This window comes from Botrytis cinerea, chromosome 6, assembly GCF_000143535.2.
Source record: "Botrytis cinerea B05.10 chromosome 6, complete sequence".
Taxonomy (NCBI): Eukaryota; Fungi; Ascomycota; class Leotiomycetes; order Helotiales; family Sclerotiniaceae; genus Botrytis; species Botrytis cinerea.
In genome coordinates this window covers 1,444,055-1,462,757 of record NC_037315.1, presented here as the reverse complement: position 1 = coordinate 1,462,757, position 18,703 = coordinate 1,444,055, and the positions used below count along the sequence as shown (strand labels likewise).

Genomic DNA, 18,703 nt, shown 5'->3' with positions numbered 1-18,703 from the left:
TTTTAGTGTGGGGTGTGGGAATAAGAAGAGCTAAGGTCGATACTCTTAAATTTATGCATGTCCCTGAAATTCATGGAGTGCAGTAGTAGTGCGGCACATCTGCTCGCACTTGTTAGATGGCAGCAAGGAGAGCTCGAGGTACAAACTGCTAGAAGTTCCCTGTGCAATTAGATTGTTCCATCCGCTATTCAAGCCGTCCATTCTTATGCCCCATATGTTTTCAAGTCTACAACCATCATTCGGGCTAGATTGCAACACAAATCAGATAGCCCATGCATCTGCAATCTGATGCAAATTGTCTGTGCCGAATATACTTGGCCATCAAATAGCTCTCGTCGGTATTTTCCCCCTTTTCTGCGATCAGTTCCCACATATCTTGTTTCGGACATTCTCCTTGATTTGTGTCGTGGCTCGTCCAGGCGTGACATCAGCCTTACTTCCATCCTGCAACGGCAATACTTCATCACATCTCACATGAAACTAGAACAGCCCAAGTTGGGTGTCAAATTGATCTTTCCTGCATGCTAGCTTGGAGATCAAGAGCAATGGCCATTCAATTTCACTACTAGGTTGCAGGATTCTAGAACAAGATCTCATCATGAAGTCTGGACGCGTAATTTGTATTAAATGGTATTTACTGGTTAACTCAATAACCTGTAGGGTATTGAATCTCTTCCAAAGGTAGCAAATTTAGGGGGTAGCGAGGAAGTGAAAGCAAGGGCCAAAGACGAGGAGCACACTAATATATCTGCAAAGATTTCCCATTCCCACCGACCGAAATATTACTCTGTCTGCCTCCGACCGAACGCCTAGGATTTGCCGACTCAGAATGCATTTTGCGCTGTAGATTCATGGCTCCTCTGTTTCCAGTTCCATCCCCATCGGCCTGATATGTATAATTGGTTGGTCTGTTCATCTCCGTAGTGTCCCTCGCGACACTGTAATGATCAAACACTTCCTTAATCAGACCATCCACCTCCGATTCACTGATTGTCTCTCCCCATCCAATTGCCAGCCTAGCATCGCATTCCTCAATAAAGTCTTGGACTTTTCGCATCTCAAACTCGTCTTTGCGCAGTCGATCCGGCAATCCTTGACTCTTCAGGAGTCCTAGAACTCCAGCTAAACATGTGTTGGCAACTCCTAATATGGGAACTGCCTGCGGGTACGTTTGAGATAGTTGGCCAGATGAAGCGAGGACACCACCGATGAAGAGCTGCGAGAGTATAGAAATATAGTATACACCTTCCATGAGGTGATATTGCAAGGAGAAGTTGCGCTGTTGAACAAGAACAGATTTGTAAATACCGTAGGAATTTCCACGTAGATTTTCGAAGTCAGAAGGTGGAAACATTGCAGGTGAGGTTACAGGAACATTAATGCCGACTGCGAGACGAAATTTCTGTAGGGCAGGTGGAAAGAACGACACTGAGGACGAGGTAGACGCAGGGCGGTGATGCGAAGGGGTGAGCTCAGATAAAAGAGGGGTATTTTCTGCGGACATATTGCAAGTTGAGTGAATAAAGGACTTACTGGGCAGACTGATGAATTGAAAGAGAAGTAAGGATACAGAGATACGCGGGCATATATATGCATTTGGATGTCCCATCATGTCTTCTTGTTGATAGACAGAAAAACAAAGTTCACGCGACTAAATCATGATCGAGTCTGATTCAGTAATTACGACCAAGGTAGGTCGCCCCCACCAGTATCGCGATAAATGATCATTACCTTCGTTCATGACTAGACAAAGCCTCCTCCTGATGACCTACTCTGTTATTGAGAAAAACGGAACATTAGAAACTCACGGTCGACATGAAGCATTTTCGTGGTTGAGGTCTCAAGCCGTGAACAATTGTCGCCTGGACATGCCTATGTTATAGCGTCGGTAAATCCCGACCGAGATCACGGCTAGCATCAACATTAGACATTCCTATCGAGCTTTCTTTCGGATTGTACCTGCTAACCTTACCGTTTTATCACAACAAACACGAGTTATACCATTTCTCTCTATTGCACTCTTCATCCCAGCCCTCCCACACGGATGAAGACTGGGGTTTGCGGATCGACACAGAGAACAGCCAGCCTCTGCGATTCGAATAGTAATGCTGTGGTGAACGTGATCACAAATGGCATGACGAGTCATCTCGTGAATGGAATTTCGACTGGAAAAGGGATGTATTTAGATTTTGTTACTCACATCCAAGTATAGAGATAAAGGTAACCCCCACGTGCTCAATCCAGTTATCTCATGATTCGCTCTTTCGAGATATTTTGTGTTCTTCAGACTTTGCACTGTTTTTTCACTACACGATGTCGCAGCCCATTTAGTGCTGACCCATGCTACATGACAGTTCGAAGTACCGGTCTAGACGAATGAAGAAGTTTCTTTTATTCCACGAGAAGGCAGCGAATTTTTTTCCCCTACATACTTTTCTGGGCCATCTAGCTCGAGCCAATTTTCCAACTTAGAAGCGCTTCTGAGGAGTCATTCTGCACGTTGATGAAGTTGTGATGTATGTCATAAATCCAGCGATAACTCAAAAGTATGAATTAGTATCTTCTATGGTTCAGAAAATGGTAGCAAATTGTATCTGAGTGGTTGATGATACCACATTGAAACCTTAAGAAAAGGTCAAAATCCGTTCAAAATATCAGCTTCTTACACCGTTGCGCAGAATCAAATCATCTTCTCATTCACAACACACTTGCACTCGAGTAGTCAAGCAGACAGGATTAAGGCTTGAACATACAGCTCGCAATTTTTCTTTCTTTTTCGGTTTCATTGACCGATTGAAAAACAGTGCAACCACATATTGTGATGTCATTGCCGCGAAGCTGGCTATCTACAATCCACGTATCCTGAAATGCTCATTATTACCGGAAGATTAAAGTTGGAATCAAGCTCGTGGGTCTCAAGATGATGCGATGAATCCTGGCGTAGTTATGAGATCTTCCCTTTCAGGTTTCAGATGTGAGATAGGCCAAGGATGAGGACTCCACCTTGCAAGGAGGCACAATACATCGTTTGATATTCCGTCCCATCTTTCATTCTGTTTTGATCTAACGTAAATATCATGCTTGATTGTCGATGTAGTCCATCCATTCCTACCCCTTTGCTAAACGATCGGGACGTTGCGGTCATGTTTTGTGTGTGGTCACAACTCAAGTCGGACTTGGACCAAATATTATTTTCTGTTGCAATATTGGCAGCAACTTGTTCGCACCCCCAGAGGAATCTTTGTAGTTTTTATCCTTTTACTATACGGTATGAATTCGAAATGAATTTGCTCGTATGTCGGAGCAATTGCACTTATTGAAATACAAGTTAGTTGCCATAATCTTTTGGAAAGTGGGTAAGCCTGCCAAATAACCCCGCGTTTAGAATACTCCAGACCCCTGGAGGATTGTACCATTCATACTTCACAGATCTGATCCTCCAATAAGGGCTTGTATCATATACCTGATTCTCAGGAATTCTAAGTTTCGAACGTACCGCCGGCGTTTTTCGAAATGATCTATAAATTATTGCAATGATTAGAAACTGTTTTCGTCTTTATCCTCCCTTACATTCTTTCAGCTGTGCTGTAACTCGCTCTTGTTGCTGGTCACTCCTTATTTTAGTTTATAATATGTTCTTTCGTTGGTAACTATAATCACACTTATTATTTTATTGTCTAAAGACACGTTCACCCAGAAACTCTTGTACCATAGATTTAATTTTAACATCATGCGATTTCCGGCCTTCTCCATCGCCTTTCTTGCGTCAAACTTTGCGAAGGCTGATTTCCTACTCCCCGAGTCGGCGGGTCATGTTTCTGTTGGCCTTCCAAATCGGATATCCTGGTCTACCGATTCAGTCACTGGCCCAATTTCTTTGTTTCTTGTTCCAGCAGGAGCGGAGGATGCTAGCGCTTCTATATTTGCTATTGGGAGTATGGTTCCTAAGATCCCTTGGATGCGTATACTCTCAGTAGTCAGCACTAATTGGATGCATAGCTCAAATTCCAAACTATGGGATGTACCAATGGGTTCCACGCGACACTCTAACTACAGCGGAATCATATTTCTCTATACTCATGGTTGATTCCAAGAATTTTAAAACAGTATCCGATATCTTTCTTATAGTTGGTCTGCAAAATTCTCAGCCAGGCAGCGAACTTCGCAGAAGAGTCAGCGCTCACGTTAAGAAGTCTAGCTATGGAAATGATGATTTTAATAGCGATGATCCAGCGAACTCAGATTCAAACAACAGTGGTACAAAATCCTCAAAAAGTGGCAAAAATGAAGGGACCGAAAAGTTTAACTCAACGGAAACGCTGACAACAAAGTTAGAGAGTAAAGAAACTTCGAAGTCTGTAGTCCTGGAGACTAGTTTGTCGGCTTGTAGTGCTGTAGTCACAAAGACCGAATATCTGTGTGTGAGTGCTGCAAACGGGTCTAACATTAAGACGAAAAGCTCAGATGGATCAAAATCAACCAGCAATTTGTCATCTCTGGCCGTTTACCTTGATAAGCCACCCAAAGATATATCCGGCTCGTCTAAACCCACGAGCTTGGGTTTCAAAGGGACTTCCGCGTCTAACAACACATCCAGCTCAAAGTCGACGTTCCAAGATTCTAGTTTGAAACATAGCTATGGCTTCAATTCTTCATCTTCATCTTCGTCCTCTGAAGCAGACTTCAAGAAAACCCATTACTCACAATCTTCATCTCATTCTAGCTCCGGAGAAGACTCTGGCTCGAAATACTCAGCATCTAATTCCAACTCGAAGGACAACTCTAGCTCCGCGTACTCATATTCTGGACATGAATCAAAAGGAACTAAAGATTCTTCAGGACATAAATTTGGGCCTAAAGAGAGCAATGAAGATGGACATGGACATGGAAATGGATCTAGCTCCAATTCTACTTCCGGCCATAAATCCAACTCCACATTGGAACATGCCTCTACACGAACGTATTGTGCACTGGTGACATCCACAACTATAATATATATGCCATTTAGTAGAAATACTCATACTCATGAGGTATTTATGATTTCATCCCCCTTCTAGTATCCTTGCACTACCTTCGGCTTCTCCATACATCATCAACTATTCGAAGAGTGGCTAATCCACTTACAGACCAAAACATACACACCCAACATCCATAAGACTACCTTGATACAGACTAGTACAATCATCAGTACCGCCTTAGAATCCCTTTTCTCTATCTCTATCTCCGCGCCTCTAGCATCGATCTCCACACTGGCCGCCTCGACAACTTCCATCGCTGCTATATCCACAACAGCAACAAGCACGGCTCAAACCACCCAAGTCTCTAAAGTCTCTGAGATTTCTCAGCTCTCGAGTCTTGCGATTTCCGAGTCTGTTAAATCCATTCAATCCACCCCCCTATTCTCCGCCTCGATTATCATTTCCTCAAGCACCGAACCTACAACTCCACCATCCATGCCCACGCCCCCAGAAACCATAAATATAGCCAGCACAACCAGTACAGAAAGCACAACACCTGAAAACCCATCCAGCACAGATTCCATCACCCCACCCCCATCCCCGCCCTTTCCCTCTCAAACTGCAACCGGCACCAAATTCGAATCCGAAACCCAAACTACCGCTCTACCACCCGTAACTCTTACCACGCTGTCCAGCTCAACAACTTCATCTTCTGTATATAATCTTACGATTCTAGGAGGTGGAATGGGAACGGGAACTCCGCTGTCTGTTTTTACAGGGGGTGGGAGTTCGCATTGCGGGGGGCTGAAGGGTGGAATTGTGATGGGTGTGCTGATGGGGGTTGTGGGGTGGATTTTGTGAAGGGCGGGAATGGAGGAAGGGGATGGGATGAGTATGGAAAATTACATGGAACGTAAAGTGCTTTATGTATCATAATTTCTTTTGTAGATAGATTATGGAATAGAACAGTCAGATAAATAGAATCTATCGCGTTTATGCATAATACGGAATCACAATCATTTCTAAATATGTTTAATTTTTCCATGTTATCAAGCACCATGTATTCAGCGCCGTGATATTTTGCTGAAAGTGTGATTCGAATCTTTTTTTACTATGTATATAATTGACTAAAGCGTTGATTTGAGAGACTATATTCTATAACCAGTGCTAAGCCAGTAAATATCTTAAGACAGAATACTACATGAGAACATGAATCATGCTATACCAAATCATCCTGTTTTTAACCAGTGAGATAATCAGTTGTCGAGAGATTCCAAAAATTACTACACAAAGCCATAAATTATGCGTCAATTCAAGTCCAAATCAATAAACATCTTCAAATCGTTATGCAGGAGATTTCGCGAAACAAAATCATTTAGGAAGATTGACCCCAAAAACTGATAACCTCCACACATTTTGCATCTTTGAGAACATTGCAGTCCTCTTCATACATCCTCGCCATCGGGCTCAACATGAGGAATAGATACCTTAGAATTCACCGCAAATGTCTTGGCTTGCAACATGGCCACATCCAGAAAAGATGTATCAGAGACTACCGACCTGATAAGTTACGTTACTTCTTCAAGAACGAATCAGACAATCTCATATGGCCTTGATAAAAAGCCTGCTTCGAGGCGATTTCTGGGAGGAGTCTAATGAGACAAGTTGACAACCATTGTGTATTAGGTGGAGATATGCATTTTGCAGTTGACTCAAAGAAGGAGAGTTGGAAGTATGCGATTTTTTCTCAACAACCTTTTTTTTAGATGGAAGGAAAATCATCATATCATATATCTGCCGAAGATAATTTTGCATATTCTTTTTGAAATGCGCCGATCGTAGCTTCTTGTCGGCTTCAGAGTGATTTAGGAGGCCAAAAGTACATGATTATTATATGATCGGATGATGTTGCTTGTATTGTCGATGGGTAGTTTAGGTGGGTGGAAAATATCACTGAGAGAAAATGTGATGTCGGAGTTTTGAAAGTCTGAATGACTGCTTAAGAAGTATCAGGGCTCCAGTTCTTTCATCATATCTTGACGCAAGGAGTACGACTAGGCTCTGGACGCGTCTCTAGTCATAATGCCCGTTCACCGTTTTTGGTATGCCATACGAGTGAGCTAGAACAAATACTTTGTGATTCCCTGGTTAGTTCCTGACGTATCGTCAATGTGAAACACATTGGTATTTTTTTGTAAAGTCTCGAAGCCAAGGCAATCCATAGTCCATCGAATTAATCTGAATTCATGATTAGGGCACACGGTGTTTTTAGAGCCACCATGGGCCGTCGTTATACTCGTTTATTCGTTGGACCATTTTGAGAACTTGGGCAAGCTTTGTGTACTATTGGATAGCCTCTGGGAGTCTGGTATTGCTTCTTCTGGGCGCCCCACCAAACGAGGAGCTTGCTTTCCTAGAGTCTCCTCCCATTGCTGATTCGACTTCTCGATTGTTTTCTTGGATACTGGCTTTGTGCCGTCGACTTCAGAGAGCACAGGTGCTTTATCCCGCTTGACAAGAGGTTTCGCATTTTTCGGTTCACTATTTTCTTTCCAATCATATCCCACTCGTACAACCTCTACCCAATCATCTTTTGCAAGATCACCATCTGGCGTTTCTACGATATCCCATTCACCGTTGGATCGAACCCAAACGACCTCATCGAAACACGCTGGGCAGAGAAGGCCGTCGTCTGTGAGAACTTCAACTTTGCGGGTACAGGCTCGAGGATCTTGTTTATAGAGAGGGCATCGCGTGCGCCGGAAAGGACGATGATTGCAGTTAATATAGGTGGAGAAATAAGTAGTGCACATATTGGCACTGTTTTGTCGCAGCGGTATTTACGATGTTGTGTCTGTCTTCCTATGGAGCGCGAGGAAGTTGCTGGCGTGTCTCTCTTGTGGTTGTTATTAGAGTAAGGTTAAATTGTCGAAGCAGTTGGAGAAAGCACAGCCCTGAAGTGTTGATGGAGGAGGTGAATTTGTAAAGGCTAGGAACGAACGAGAGCTATTGGTTCACTAAATATGTATAGCCACTTCTAACGATTCGTAAATGTTGTTGTCTCAGACTGGCATATGTGGTAGATGGGTGGATGGTGGATATGCCATACATAGTACTAAAGTGAACGAGCATCAGATTAGCGCACTTGTATTAGGCAACGTGATGCATGATTCAGATGACCATCAACAGGAAAGTGATGACTGAGTTGATTGGCACGATTAACACAGCGCTTACCGAAGATGTTGTCCTGATGAAGTGTATGTTAATGGAGATGTGCGATAGTAATGATAATCAGCAGAACTGGAATGTTTCTAGGTGAAATCGATGATGCATGAATAATAATTTCGAGAAGGGTTCAGGAAGTGCATTGACGAAAGATGATCCAAATGAACTAGAGCGGAGTCTGTGCCATTCGATCTTATCTTATCTTATCGTGCTTATGTACTCCGTAGTCGATGCTAAGATAACATGCAAGGGCGGGAGTTCGTTATCATTTCTCCGGCCAGTCTCAAGCGATTCTCAGTCACTAGACAGCGCGCTACGCGTGACCCTGCGGCCGCTAGTCTGTCTTGGCAACCTCGGTCCGTGGTTCATGTCTCGCGACTTCCTGTCACTTCATTCTTCGGTATTTACCCAATTTAGATTGATGATCTTTTGTAACAATTGACGATTTCTTGAAGGAAGTTACGGCTTGAGTGATCACCCACACTCTGTTGAATATGGCAGACGAACTTTCTTTACCCCGATTGATAAGAGATAATACATATTCTACTTCTACGTTCACGAAAACAAACTTGTCGCGAAAACGCGTCCGCGATTCTCCTCCTCCTGATTCGAGCGATCCTCCGATATTTTCAAGCGACGATGACCCCTCGGTAGAAAAATACTCACAGAAGAGAACACGACGAAAGCAGAAATTTAGGGGACCGTGGTTTGATCAACAGCTAGCTTCCGATTCAGCCTTTGAGGATGAGCCTTTGGATTGTAAAGTTCCCGTAAGAAACAAGAGAACATTGAATAAGAAAGTTGACAGCGGGGTGTTCATGGGTAGTGATGGTACGGATGTAGAAGATTTAGTTATGGAGAACGAAAAGAAGGCATGGTCAATTCCTGTGCCGTCGCCTCTCAAATCAAGAATTTTAGTCAATACTCCTAGGGATATTCATGCACAGAAAAGGATTGAAAAGTGCCTTGAAGATGGACAAGAATACATTGATCTGTCGTAGGTGAAGACTATTCTATCTTCACAGTTCTGGCTAATTATGATTAGTCGTATGGATCTTGATCACCTTGAAAACTCCACAATACGCCCCCTGGGAAGTTTCGTTAAAACCGTACGTGGTTATGCCGTCGAACCTCATCTGAGGATAATCCTTTCGGCCAATCAGCTAGTCAAACTTCCCGCGGAGTTATTCAACCTAAATCGATTATCTACCCTGAGTTTACGAGGCAATAATTTACAGGAATTACCACCAAATATCGGAAAATTGAAAAGATTAGAAGACTTGAACGTTGCTCAAAACAATCTGGGATATCTTCCTTATGAAATTCTTGACCTCCTTGTCGGTGGAGTCACTTCGAAACAAGTAAGTGACGTCCTCTTGTCAAACTCTGGGCAATCACGCGAAAAATGATGAGGCCATGTTGCTAACAAATCTACTGTACTCAAAATAACCACTAACAACACCTCATAGATCGATTCTAATCCACAGCCATTATATGAAAGTGGCAGGACTGGAAGATTGTATGACTTCCAACTACATCCGAATCCATTCTACCTCCCGATTGCAAGACCCGAGAGCACTGAGAATGGTGCACCACACTTTGAGATTGATCTAAGGCGCGGATCACCCTTAACCTCTCCAGCATATCTCACTGAAGAATATTTCGCTGCAGAAGATGCTATGCCCCTGCCTTGGAATCGTGATACGCCCGATCATAGATCTCACCAGCGGCACCAAGGCACTATACCTCAGCCAGCTACATCAATCTTGAGCGACGAGAAGTGTTCCTTGTCCTATCAATGTAGAACAGAAGTCAGATTCCTTGACAATTTTGGGCAGCTTATAAAAGGGCCTATGCTCCCTTCTGATCCTCAATGGAATGGCGTGGGAAGGCACATTCAACTGCCTATTGCAAACCTAGGTGATATTCCGCAGCCTCCTGCGGTACAGTCTCGCGTTCAGAGTCTGATAGAGAAAGCTTTGCAATCTTGCATTCGACATCCTGAATTCACACGCCTCGAATCTCACATGGAATACGTCCCGCCCCGTCTTCCATCATTACTTCGAAGAGCGGAAGACGTCAATTATTCTGGGCCAACCTTGTGTACTATCTGTGGCACCAATTTTATCGTTCCTCGAACGGAATGGATAGAATGGTGGGAGATTGAGAAGGTATCTAAGAGAGAACGTATGGACGCGGCTTCAGCGAATGGTCCTACACCCGCACGTGTAGTTAATGAGAGGGATATTGTCGAGAAGTTGGTACCTTTGATGCGGAAAGGTTGTAGTTGGTCATGTTTGCCACCAGTATTTCTAGATGGCTTAAATCAGCCTTCCGCTGGTGAAGAGGACGCCCAAACTAAGATGAACATAGATATTAATGCTTGATTTACTATTGTATATGGATTGAGGACTGTTATAGGGGGTATAACTCCAGCGTACATAATTTTCAAATGAGACAATTCTGCGCAAAGTTTACCTTCCTGCATTATTGCATTGAGTAAACCTCAATTTGAGTTTTAAACATGGCTTTACTGTCTCATCTAGTGATTTAAAAGTCGATAGGCTGTGTGTAGAAATGCGATGCAATTCATTGGAATGATTTAGGGCAACCCAGAAGTCTTGTTCCAGTTTTAGCTCTCAACTATAGGATTATGGTCTCCCGCATCGTCGATTCGATAACCTTCAATCGTTGAAACAGATGAACATGAATGTGTATATGCTATATGTTTGACCTCGAAAATTCCTAGTCAACTGCTTTCAATATTTCAGGGATCGAGAAAATTGGTCGTGATTCTCATATTTTTAGTGAAATAACGAGATAAACCTATTGAAAAAGCCATAACGACTGAAACATTCGGAAAATAACTCATGGTAAGACATGTTGACCGAGTCCGCAAGATGATATCTGGTCTGACCAAGAAGTGATATTGCGTTTTCGCCTATTGACTTGATGAATTTTTGGTGAGTCTCAACGGCGGGAGTTTCAGACAGTTGACAGGAGGATTTTTAGCTTTCTCACAAAAGATTTTCAGCTATGAGAGTTTCTGGCACGTCTATTCCTTTCTCAAAGATGAATAATATGGGAAACCCACCACTACGGGCCCTGATTGACAGAATAAAAGAGAAATCCCAATTCATTTTGGAAGGATTTGTTCGAAAACGCGTGATCAAAAAGCATTGGCCACCTATGTGGTCAACTAGGTGGGATGGTCGAAGTAGCAAGTGACTCGTGAGATACATTTCTTCCAGGTGAATCAAACAAACCATTTCACGGGAGATATCTTCATAATACCCTTCCATCATGCCGCTGACCGACATTCTGAATGCCCACCGGCCTGAGCTCTCATCTTATGAAGCGTTGTACAAACACTTCCACTCGAACCCCGAACTTTCCAACCAAGAGATAGAAACATCGGCCACCATAGTCAATCGTCTTTCACAAATTTCGTCAGACTTTGAAATCAAGACGAACATTGGGGGTTATGGCGTTGCCGCAGTTTTGCATAATGGTCCCGGCCCCATTGTGCTCTCACGGGCCGACATGGATGCTCTTCCTATAGAAGAACGAACTGGTCTCCCATATGCCAGCACAAAGCGAGTCGTCGATGTTCATGGAAAAGAGCAGCCGGTAATGCATGCATGTGGTCATGATATGCATATTACATGTCTTTTGGCATACGCTGAACTAATGGTATCTGCTCGGGATTCGTGGCATGGAACTATCGTTCTCATCTTTCAGCCTGCCGAAGAACGAGGGACAGGCGCTCAAAGTATGGTCGACGATGGACTATACGATTCTAAGAAACACAACATTCCTATTCCTGATGTAGTCTTCAGTGGGCATGTCGTTCCAGCCCGAGCTGGTGTTATTGGTATCCGACCCGGTACGATGGCTAGTTCTTGCGATAATCTCCGTGTGACTTTCCACGGTCGTGGTGGACATGCTTCTATGCCTGAGCGTCTTATAGATCCCATTGTCATGGCGTCTAGTGCCGTCATGAGGCTACAGACCCTCGTTTCCAGGGAAGTTCATCCTAGTGAACATGCAGTCGTTACGTGCGCAAGTTTCATTTCTGGCTCGACTACTGCAGAAAATGTGGTTAGCGACGATGCAACAATCACAATTGATATTCGCGCAAATGACGAGACTACAAGACAGAAACTTTACAACGGTGTTCTGCGAATTGTCAAAGCTGAAAGCGCAGCATCTAATGCAGTCGTCGAACCGACAATTACTCCTACTCGATCGTTTCCTGTAACCTATAATGATGGGTCCGTTACTGAAAGAGTAGGCAAAGCTTTCCACGGCCATTTTAGGCCTGGAGATGAAAGTTACATTGCAGATTACCCTAGACTTAGTTTTAGTGAAGACTTTTGCATCCTTGCGTCCGCTGTTGAACGTCCTTCTCTTTTATTTGCCTATGGCTGTACAACCCCCGAGAAAGTGGACCTGGCTCAAAAGGAAGGGACATTGGCTGAGAGCATACCAGGAAATCACAGCTCCCTCTTCGCTCCACAAATTTTTCCTACGATGCAAGTAGGTATAGATGCATATGCTTTGAGCGCTTTAACGTGGCTATCAGAAGAAGAAAAAGATAAATAATAGCAGCCCAGGAAGTTCAAAGTGTGGGCTGCAAAAGGGACGCATCTGAATACCATATCGATACCATTTTGGCCTGCACAGGCGTAAAAGCTTAAAATACTAGTCAGATGTGAGATAACTTCTTTGTGCCATGCTTCGAATCATCCCTATTGACTACAATGTCACCATGATATTATGATGATTGCTCTTTGCTGCTTTTAAGTTGCGCAGAGCGAGTTGTTCCTATAACCCTTCGCACGCCATGTGGTGGAATATCAGACCCAGAGACATTAGATGCAAAGTTCAATGAGCGCCTCTTGTGGGTTGAACTTTAAAGTTCTCTGGGAAAATGTTACTTCTCAATAACAGTTATGTTTGTGCGAAAACGGCCTTCATTTCACCTCCGTAATATCGAAGATTTCACGCCTTGAGAGCTTCAGTTTCGATAAATTACAAAGGACTTTGATAATACTTAGCAAGAGAATATTAAGTCAGCATGAAAAAAAAACGACTCGTGTGGTCGGCCAGTGATAGACCACCGCAATATGCCCAGATTAAAGCCATACCCAGCCTCAATTTTCCCATCCAGTTTCGATTACTACTCAAGGAGCAAGAGTGACTAAAGTCGCAACCCAGTCCTTCATGCGATCATACCCATTCATATAGCCCTCCACATAATACTGTTTAAACAGCATATATTCATTTGCCGTCTCCCACCGAACCCTCACATACACCCATGCAAAATTTCCCACGTCATCATCATTTCTCTCCCAACCTAAAGTGATCCACCCATTCTTAGCCTCGAGCACGAAACCAGAAAGACGAAATTCTGGACGCTTTTCTTCTTCCCTAGCAGTCCTACATAATTCTACCGCATCGTCGACTTCGAATGCAGTGCGTGTCCAGTTTTTGCCTTCGTTGATTGAGAGGTGTCCGTGTAACATATATCCCATGCCGATTTGGAGTTCGACTTCTCCGCGTCCGATTAGTATATTCTCGCTTTCCGGCCATTGGGGAATAGAGAACTTGTAGGCCCATGGCTGGCCTTCGTGGACGGTAATTGTCTCGCCGTTGTAGATGTCTATGAGGGTTGCGTTGACGACGAGAGAGATGTTTGTGTCATCATTTTTATTATATACGGCGTCGTCCATGTTGTTTTGCCTATTTGTTTCTTTTGAAATGTTTTGAATGGTTGATGTAGTCGAGCTATGCAAAAATACCTTGGCGTTCCATTCACCTCTTTTGTTTGTTTTTTTGTTGGTTTTTACATATATTAAGTGGATAAGAGAATTGGTGTAAGTATTCATAGTTGCCTGATATGAGCTGTGGTTGTTACACGCAGAAAGTTTCCATGGTGAATAATTGTTGTCTGTAGTTTTCAGATGACTTCCACTTATGTCGATTATTCGAAAAAGACAAAAATTATTAAAGAAGTTGAGCAGAATGCCATTCACAATTCAGTGAAAATAAATCCTACTTTCGAAGGTGAATAAAATTATTGAACTCTCTTTTAAAGATTCTCTCATGTCTATAAAAGTACCCTCTAAGTTCTCTTTCACCTTCAAACTTTCATTTTTCTATCAACATAGAAGAATACACTCAAACACTGACAGAATAAATTTGAACACACTTCGAACATTCTATTTCTTCTCACCCATCTCCTTCCAAATTAGATATCATGACTTCTGAAGCACCGCCTACTGGTCCTGGCCGTGGCGTTAGTCAACTTTATCCAACAGCTTCAGTGACAGGCAGAGAATCACACACACCTTCGGCTCACGCCTCTACTCGGAGTATTAACCAGCTTCATCCGTCCACTAGCCGCTCTCCATCTCAATCTTCCAAGGCCCTCTCTAAGTCACCATCTTCCACTAGTCAAAACCAGTCTCACCATCCCTCGGTAAAACCCTCTCAAACTCCAACTATTACAGGTCCATCTCAGACTACATATACTCAACCAACGTTAAGACCCTCTCACGCTGCAACCTTAAGGGGCGCATCTCAAAATTCATCGCTTCAACCGTCTATTAGACCTTCACATGCAGCAACTCTCAGAGGCCTATCCAAAGCTCCATCCTCTTACACACCATCTCGTGATACAATCAAATATACTGCCACATCCCCTGATACTCTAGGCCACGGAAGTTCTTTGAAGCCATTTGACGGTGCCACCGAGCTAAAACGTGATGTTTCTCGTCAACCAACAATAATGTTGCAATCACCATCTAATCGCCAAACATTTCTCCAACGTGACTCCAGTATTTCCCAGCCCACACTCCTCAACCGAGACCAGTCCCGAATGGCTTCATCCATGTCAACCATAAAAGAAGCCAGCATAAGCCCTTCCAAGCAGATCGAAAGCATGCCCAGCATCCGCAGCATTCTCAATACCCCCATGGATATCAAAATGGCCAGTCGTCAACCCACAATCAACAATATGAAAGGTGCCGAGCGCGCAGAACAAGAATCCTGGGCTTTGGGAAAACTCGGAAAATTGGATACTGGATGTCCGCAAAACTATGGATGGTCTCGCAGAAGTGATGGATATATATGTGATGGAGGAAGCCATTATATTACAGATGTGTTACTTGCGGAGGGAATGGGTGGTATGTTTGCGGTTAAGAATAAACATGAGTGGCAGGATAGAAGTCAGGGTCCGTATTATTGGGTTGGGAAGAATGCGGAGGGTAAAAATCTTTTTTCGAAGAACAAGGATGCCACGGTTGTTTAGGAATGTTTTGAGTGTGTTTTTGGGTGATATATAGGTAGAATGGTTTCGTGTGTATTAAAGTAATCGATGCTTTTACCAATTGTTTTTTACGAACAAGAAGTGGAATGAAGGTCAAGTGAAAATGAATATTGATAAGTGGTAGGAGTCTATGAGACGAGACATGGGCATTTTGGTACTTTAAAAATGTGGTAGAATTCGTACCGAGCCAGCAGCAAGTGTTTGAATGTACAATATTGTTATTTCTTCTATCTAAATCTAGAAGGTTGTTTAGCCCCTTGTTTACGAATCCAATTTTCGGTTCGAGGTGAAGAATTTTATCGGAACGCTTTAGGTCCCACCACTCTCCATACCACTCCCCACGCTCTTTTCTCCTCCAAGCTGCTGTATCTTTGCCTCCAATCTAGCGTTGTCAGTCTTCGATCTCTTCACTTCCTCCTCCAACGGTTCTGCTCCAGCAGTATCTCCCTTCGACAGATGCACAAGTTTCGGCATATATTCTTTCAGCAGTATCGACGAACCATCCAGGGCTCCTGATATGTTTTCCCCGGTTCTCGTCACGGTAGTGAATGTACGCCTTGCTTCCTTTCCTAGATCGGCTATCTGGCCACTAATTGCCACGATTTCTTTCAGCAGCATTGAAGTTTTTTCCTGTAAGACAGGCATACTTTCGATTTTTATCCGAGCCATCCTTTTTCTCATGTCTTCAATCTTGGTCGAAAACATCTTACTCAAAATCTCCCTAATTACCCGAAAATGGCACGCAAGATCATGTCGCACTTCATGTGAGAGGGGCAAGTGATCTGAAATCTCAACTGTGAAGAGTTAGATTCATGAAAGACTGATGTTACGACTTTTTTGCAACACACTTGCGTACTGTCCTCGTACTGTTCTTTCAACACTAACGCAATCCGCGCATTTTTCTCCAGGACCTCTCTCGCCATCTTGATGACCGTCGTGCGGTACAAAAACCACGTGTCCGTACTTGGAATAAAGACAGCATCGACATTGGCATTTTGCTGGTTGAGCAATATCGCATTTGACTGAGGTGAGACATTCTGTCAGAAGTTTGACTAACTTGTCAGTCTGCATTTTCTCATTACTAAGAATTTGAGAGCTTACGTTCAAGGTCTCTAGATTCTTCGCCGAGCTCAAGAGCGATGGGTAGTGTCAATTTCTTGAAATCATGTAAGAAAAATTTCAGCAAAGAGGGATCTTGCACGGAACTTACGTTCTCGAAATCATCGCTGTCGATTTCAGCTGTTTTCTGCCTTTTCGACGGTGGACCCTCATGCGAACTATCATCATCGCACAAAAGATTCATTTCGGACTTCATGAAATCCTGGGCTTGGTACTGACAGAAAGACAATCTTTCTCAAATAACTACAAATAAGAAATATCAAAAGTCATTCTCTTTTGTAGGCAAATTAATATACATAGTTCCTGCGCTTGAAAAATCCGTCAGATATGTACATGGAAGAATTTGAAGACCAATCATCAATTACCAAGCAGAGCCGAGTTGAGCCTACTGCAAGCCTTTGTGTTAAGGCGCATGATGTGAATCGATCTGGACCGCAGAATAGATTGGACTTATGAGTCAGCATATTATCATGCAAACGCGGCAGTGTCAGGTTACTTTGTGCCAAATATTCTTCTGATATTACAGATCTTAGCACAAAGCAACTTTTCGATTAGATCTTTATTGTCCTAACTGTGTTTAAAGGAGTCTTTAAAAGGCTCCAATTAACCTGCCTTGGCAAAGAAACCGAATTCGCCTTGCTCAAACTCCTTTATCGGCCCCCTTCATAGCCAACCACCTCTTGAATTCCATGTGACGTGAACATCAAATACTTCTCTGCATTAATCAATGTTTCACTTTTGGTCCAAAAACTGTGCTTCGTATCTTCATAGCATGGCAGCTTTCATTAAACTTTGCTGTTCATGAAACATTATCGAATTGTGGCACCTGATACTTCAAAGCAAACATACAGATTTTATCTAGGCTCAAGTTCTCTCAATTGACGGAGCTTTTGGTGGTTTCATCTTCTTGTTTTATTTGGCATAGTAACCACAAAAATGACAATTAATTTGGGGGATCATCTTTTCTGTGATGTCTTCAGTCGATAATGAGATTGTCAAATCCAGAAAGAACTAGAGGGTGATAAGAGGATCAGGGTTACGATGATATCTGCTTGTAGAATTGACCGTGAAATTCGCAGCTACCCACCAAAATCTATGCATATGATTAAAAGCAGGAAAGTGGTCATTAGTCTCATCCCTCTTCCTTTTTAAAGGAACCATTTGTTGGAACGGCTGATGTTTGTTAACCAGCTTAATTCTGTTGTATTGGTTCAACATACTCTTCATCGGGCGTTGAGTTTTACGTCAAGTAGATAATTGAGAGGATGGGAAGCAGAGGTCATACAGACAATTGAAAGAATGGAGTTTTTCGTGAGGTTGCCATTGAAATAGAGAGGAAATGTAATAAGAAGAGGAGCATCAAACTACAAAAGTCATGGAATACAACTGTGGTAGTGAACATTAAGCTTTTTATCTGACAGTGGTAAGAGTCATTTTAGTTAGACTAGACGATTGATAGCCCATTCAATTGCAGGGGAAAGAATCAGGACCCTCCAATTTTTATTTGAAGGACACGGACGGAACTAGCATCGAAGCCATGACGAACTACGGTTATCAAGACAGCGATATAGGTTTCAAGTGAGCAAAAGCCACCAGTACAAGTACGCATCTATTTTCCATGCGGACAGATTTTCTCTGTTGGCCACTCAGTATTGCGACAATTGAGCTGTACTGTGGGTAAATCACCTTCCAAACTCTATGATGATCAATCGGTCAAAATGGAATGCTCGATATAATCAGGTAAACTTAATACTGAACTTCGGAATTACGCAAACTTGAGCGGAAGTTTTCATAGAGGATTAAGACTTTGCTACCCATTCTGTGCAATAGTATTTTTTAGGTGTTAGGGCACAACAACTAATCTCAGAACCTGTATTCATATGCGTACCTTCAAGCTCTCGAATTGGTTTAACTTTTCCGTCTGCTGAGCAAGATATGCTTGCAACACTTTGTTCTACTACCTCAAGTGTAAGATGATATAACACTCCTTCTTCACTATTTTAGATTTCGCAAGTAGTGATGCTGAAGGCACTTTAAAGCTCACAATTGTGATTGTTTCAAGTGCAGG

At 43.0% G+C, this 18,703-nt stretch overlaps 8 protein-coding genes across 8 annotated transcripts; 4 read left to right on the top strand and 4 right to left on the bottom strand.

Annotated features, from left to right (window-relative positions):
- Positions 1–599: 599 nt before the first annotated feature.
- BCIN_06g04270 (hypothetical protein) lies at positions 600–1,806 on the bottom strand. The gene has a single exon (XM_001547111.2). The coding sequence runs from the start codon at positions 1,502–1,504 to the stop codon at positions 740–742; it is 765 nt and encodes a 254-aa protein (XP_001547161.1). The 5' UTR covers positions 1,505–1,806; the 3' UTR covers positions 600–739.
- Positions 1,807–3,579: 1,773 nt separating this feature from the next.
- BCIN_06g04260 (hypothetical protein) lies at positions 3,580–5,958 on the top strand. The gene is made up of 3 exons (XM_024693513.1): positions 3,580–3,935; positions 4,000–5,030; positions 5,127–5,958. Exons 1-3 carry the CDS (start codon positions 3,731–3,733, stop codon positions 5,817–5,819), a joined length of 1,929 nt encoding a protein of 642 aa, XP_024549299.1. The 5' UTR covers positions 3,580–3,730; the 3' UTR covers positions 5,820–5,958.
- A 59-nt stretch (positions 5,959–6,017) lies between these two features.
- On the bottom strand, positions 6,018–8,391 carry BCIN_06g04250 (hypothetical protein). The gene is made up of 2 exons (XM_024693512.1): positions 8,193–8,391; positions 6,018–8,073 (listed from the first exon to the last, which is right to left on the bottom strand). Exon 2 carries the CDS (start codon positions 7,769–7,771, stop codon positions 7,259–7,261), a length of 513 nt encoding a protein of 170 aa, XP_024549298.1. The 5' UTR covers positions 7,772–8,073; positions 8,193–8,391; the 3' UTR covers positions 6,018–7,258.
- Positions 8,392–8,614: 223 nt separating this feature from the next.
- Positions 8,615–11,012, top strand: BCIN_06g04240 (hypothetical protein). Its single transcript, XM_001547115.2, has 3 exons — positions 8,615–9,180; positions 9,229–9,544; positions 9,653–11,012. Exons 1-3 carry the CDS (start codon positions 8,678–8,680, stop codon positions 10,568–10,570), a joined length of 1,737 nt encoding a protein of 578 aa, XP_001547165.1. The 5' UTR covers positions 8,615–8,677; the 3' UTR covers positions 10,571–11,012.
- Positions 11,013–11,388: 376 nt separating this feature from the next.
- Positions 11,389–12,894, top strand: BCIN_06g04230 (hypothetical protein). Its single transcript, XM_001547116.2, has one exon. It carries the CDS (start codon positions 11,487–11,489, stop codon positions 12,786–12,788), a length of 1,302 nt encoding a protein of 433 aa, XP_001547166.1. The 5' UTR covers positions 11,389–11,486; the 3' UTR covers positions 12,789–12,894.
- A 25-nt stretch (positions 12,895–12,919) lies between these two features.
- BCIN_06g04220 (hypothetical protein) lies at positions 12,920–14,184 on the bottom strand. The gene has a single exon (XM_024693511.1). The coding sequence runs from the start codon at positions 13,916–13,918 to the stop codon at positions 13,370–13,372; it is 549 nt and encodes a 182-aa protein (XP_024549297.1). The 5' UTR covers positions 13,919–14,184; the 3' UTR covers positions 12,920–13,369.
- A 130-nt stretch (positions 14,185–14,314) lies between these two features.
- Positions 14,315–15,709, top strand: BCIN_06g04210 (hypothetical protein). The gene has a single exon (XM_024693510.1). It carries the CDS (start codon positions 14,446–14,448, stop codon positions 15,496–15,498), a length of 1,053 nt encoding a protein of 350 aa, XP_024549296.1. The 5' UTR covers positions 14,315–14,445; the 3' UTR covers positions 15,499–15,709.
- A 13-nt stretch (positions 15,710–15,722) lies between these two features.
- BCIN_06g04200 (hypothetical protein) lies at positions 15,723–16,958 on the bottom strand. Its single transcript, XM_024693509.1, has 4 exons — positions 16,727–16,958; positions 16,618–16,672; positions 16,365–16,568; positions 15,723–16,310 (listed from the first exon to the last, which is right to left on the bottom strand). The coding sequence occupies exons 1-4, from the start codon at positions 16,829–16,831 to the stop codon at positions 15,826–15,828; spliced, it is 849 nt and encodes a 282-aa protein (XP_024549295.1). The 5' UTR covers positions 16,832–16,958; the 3' UTR covers positions 15,723–15,825.
- Between the last annotated feature and the right edge of the window lie 1,745 nt (positions 16,959–18,703).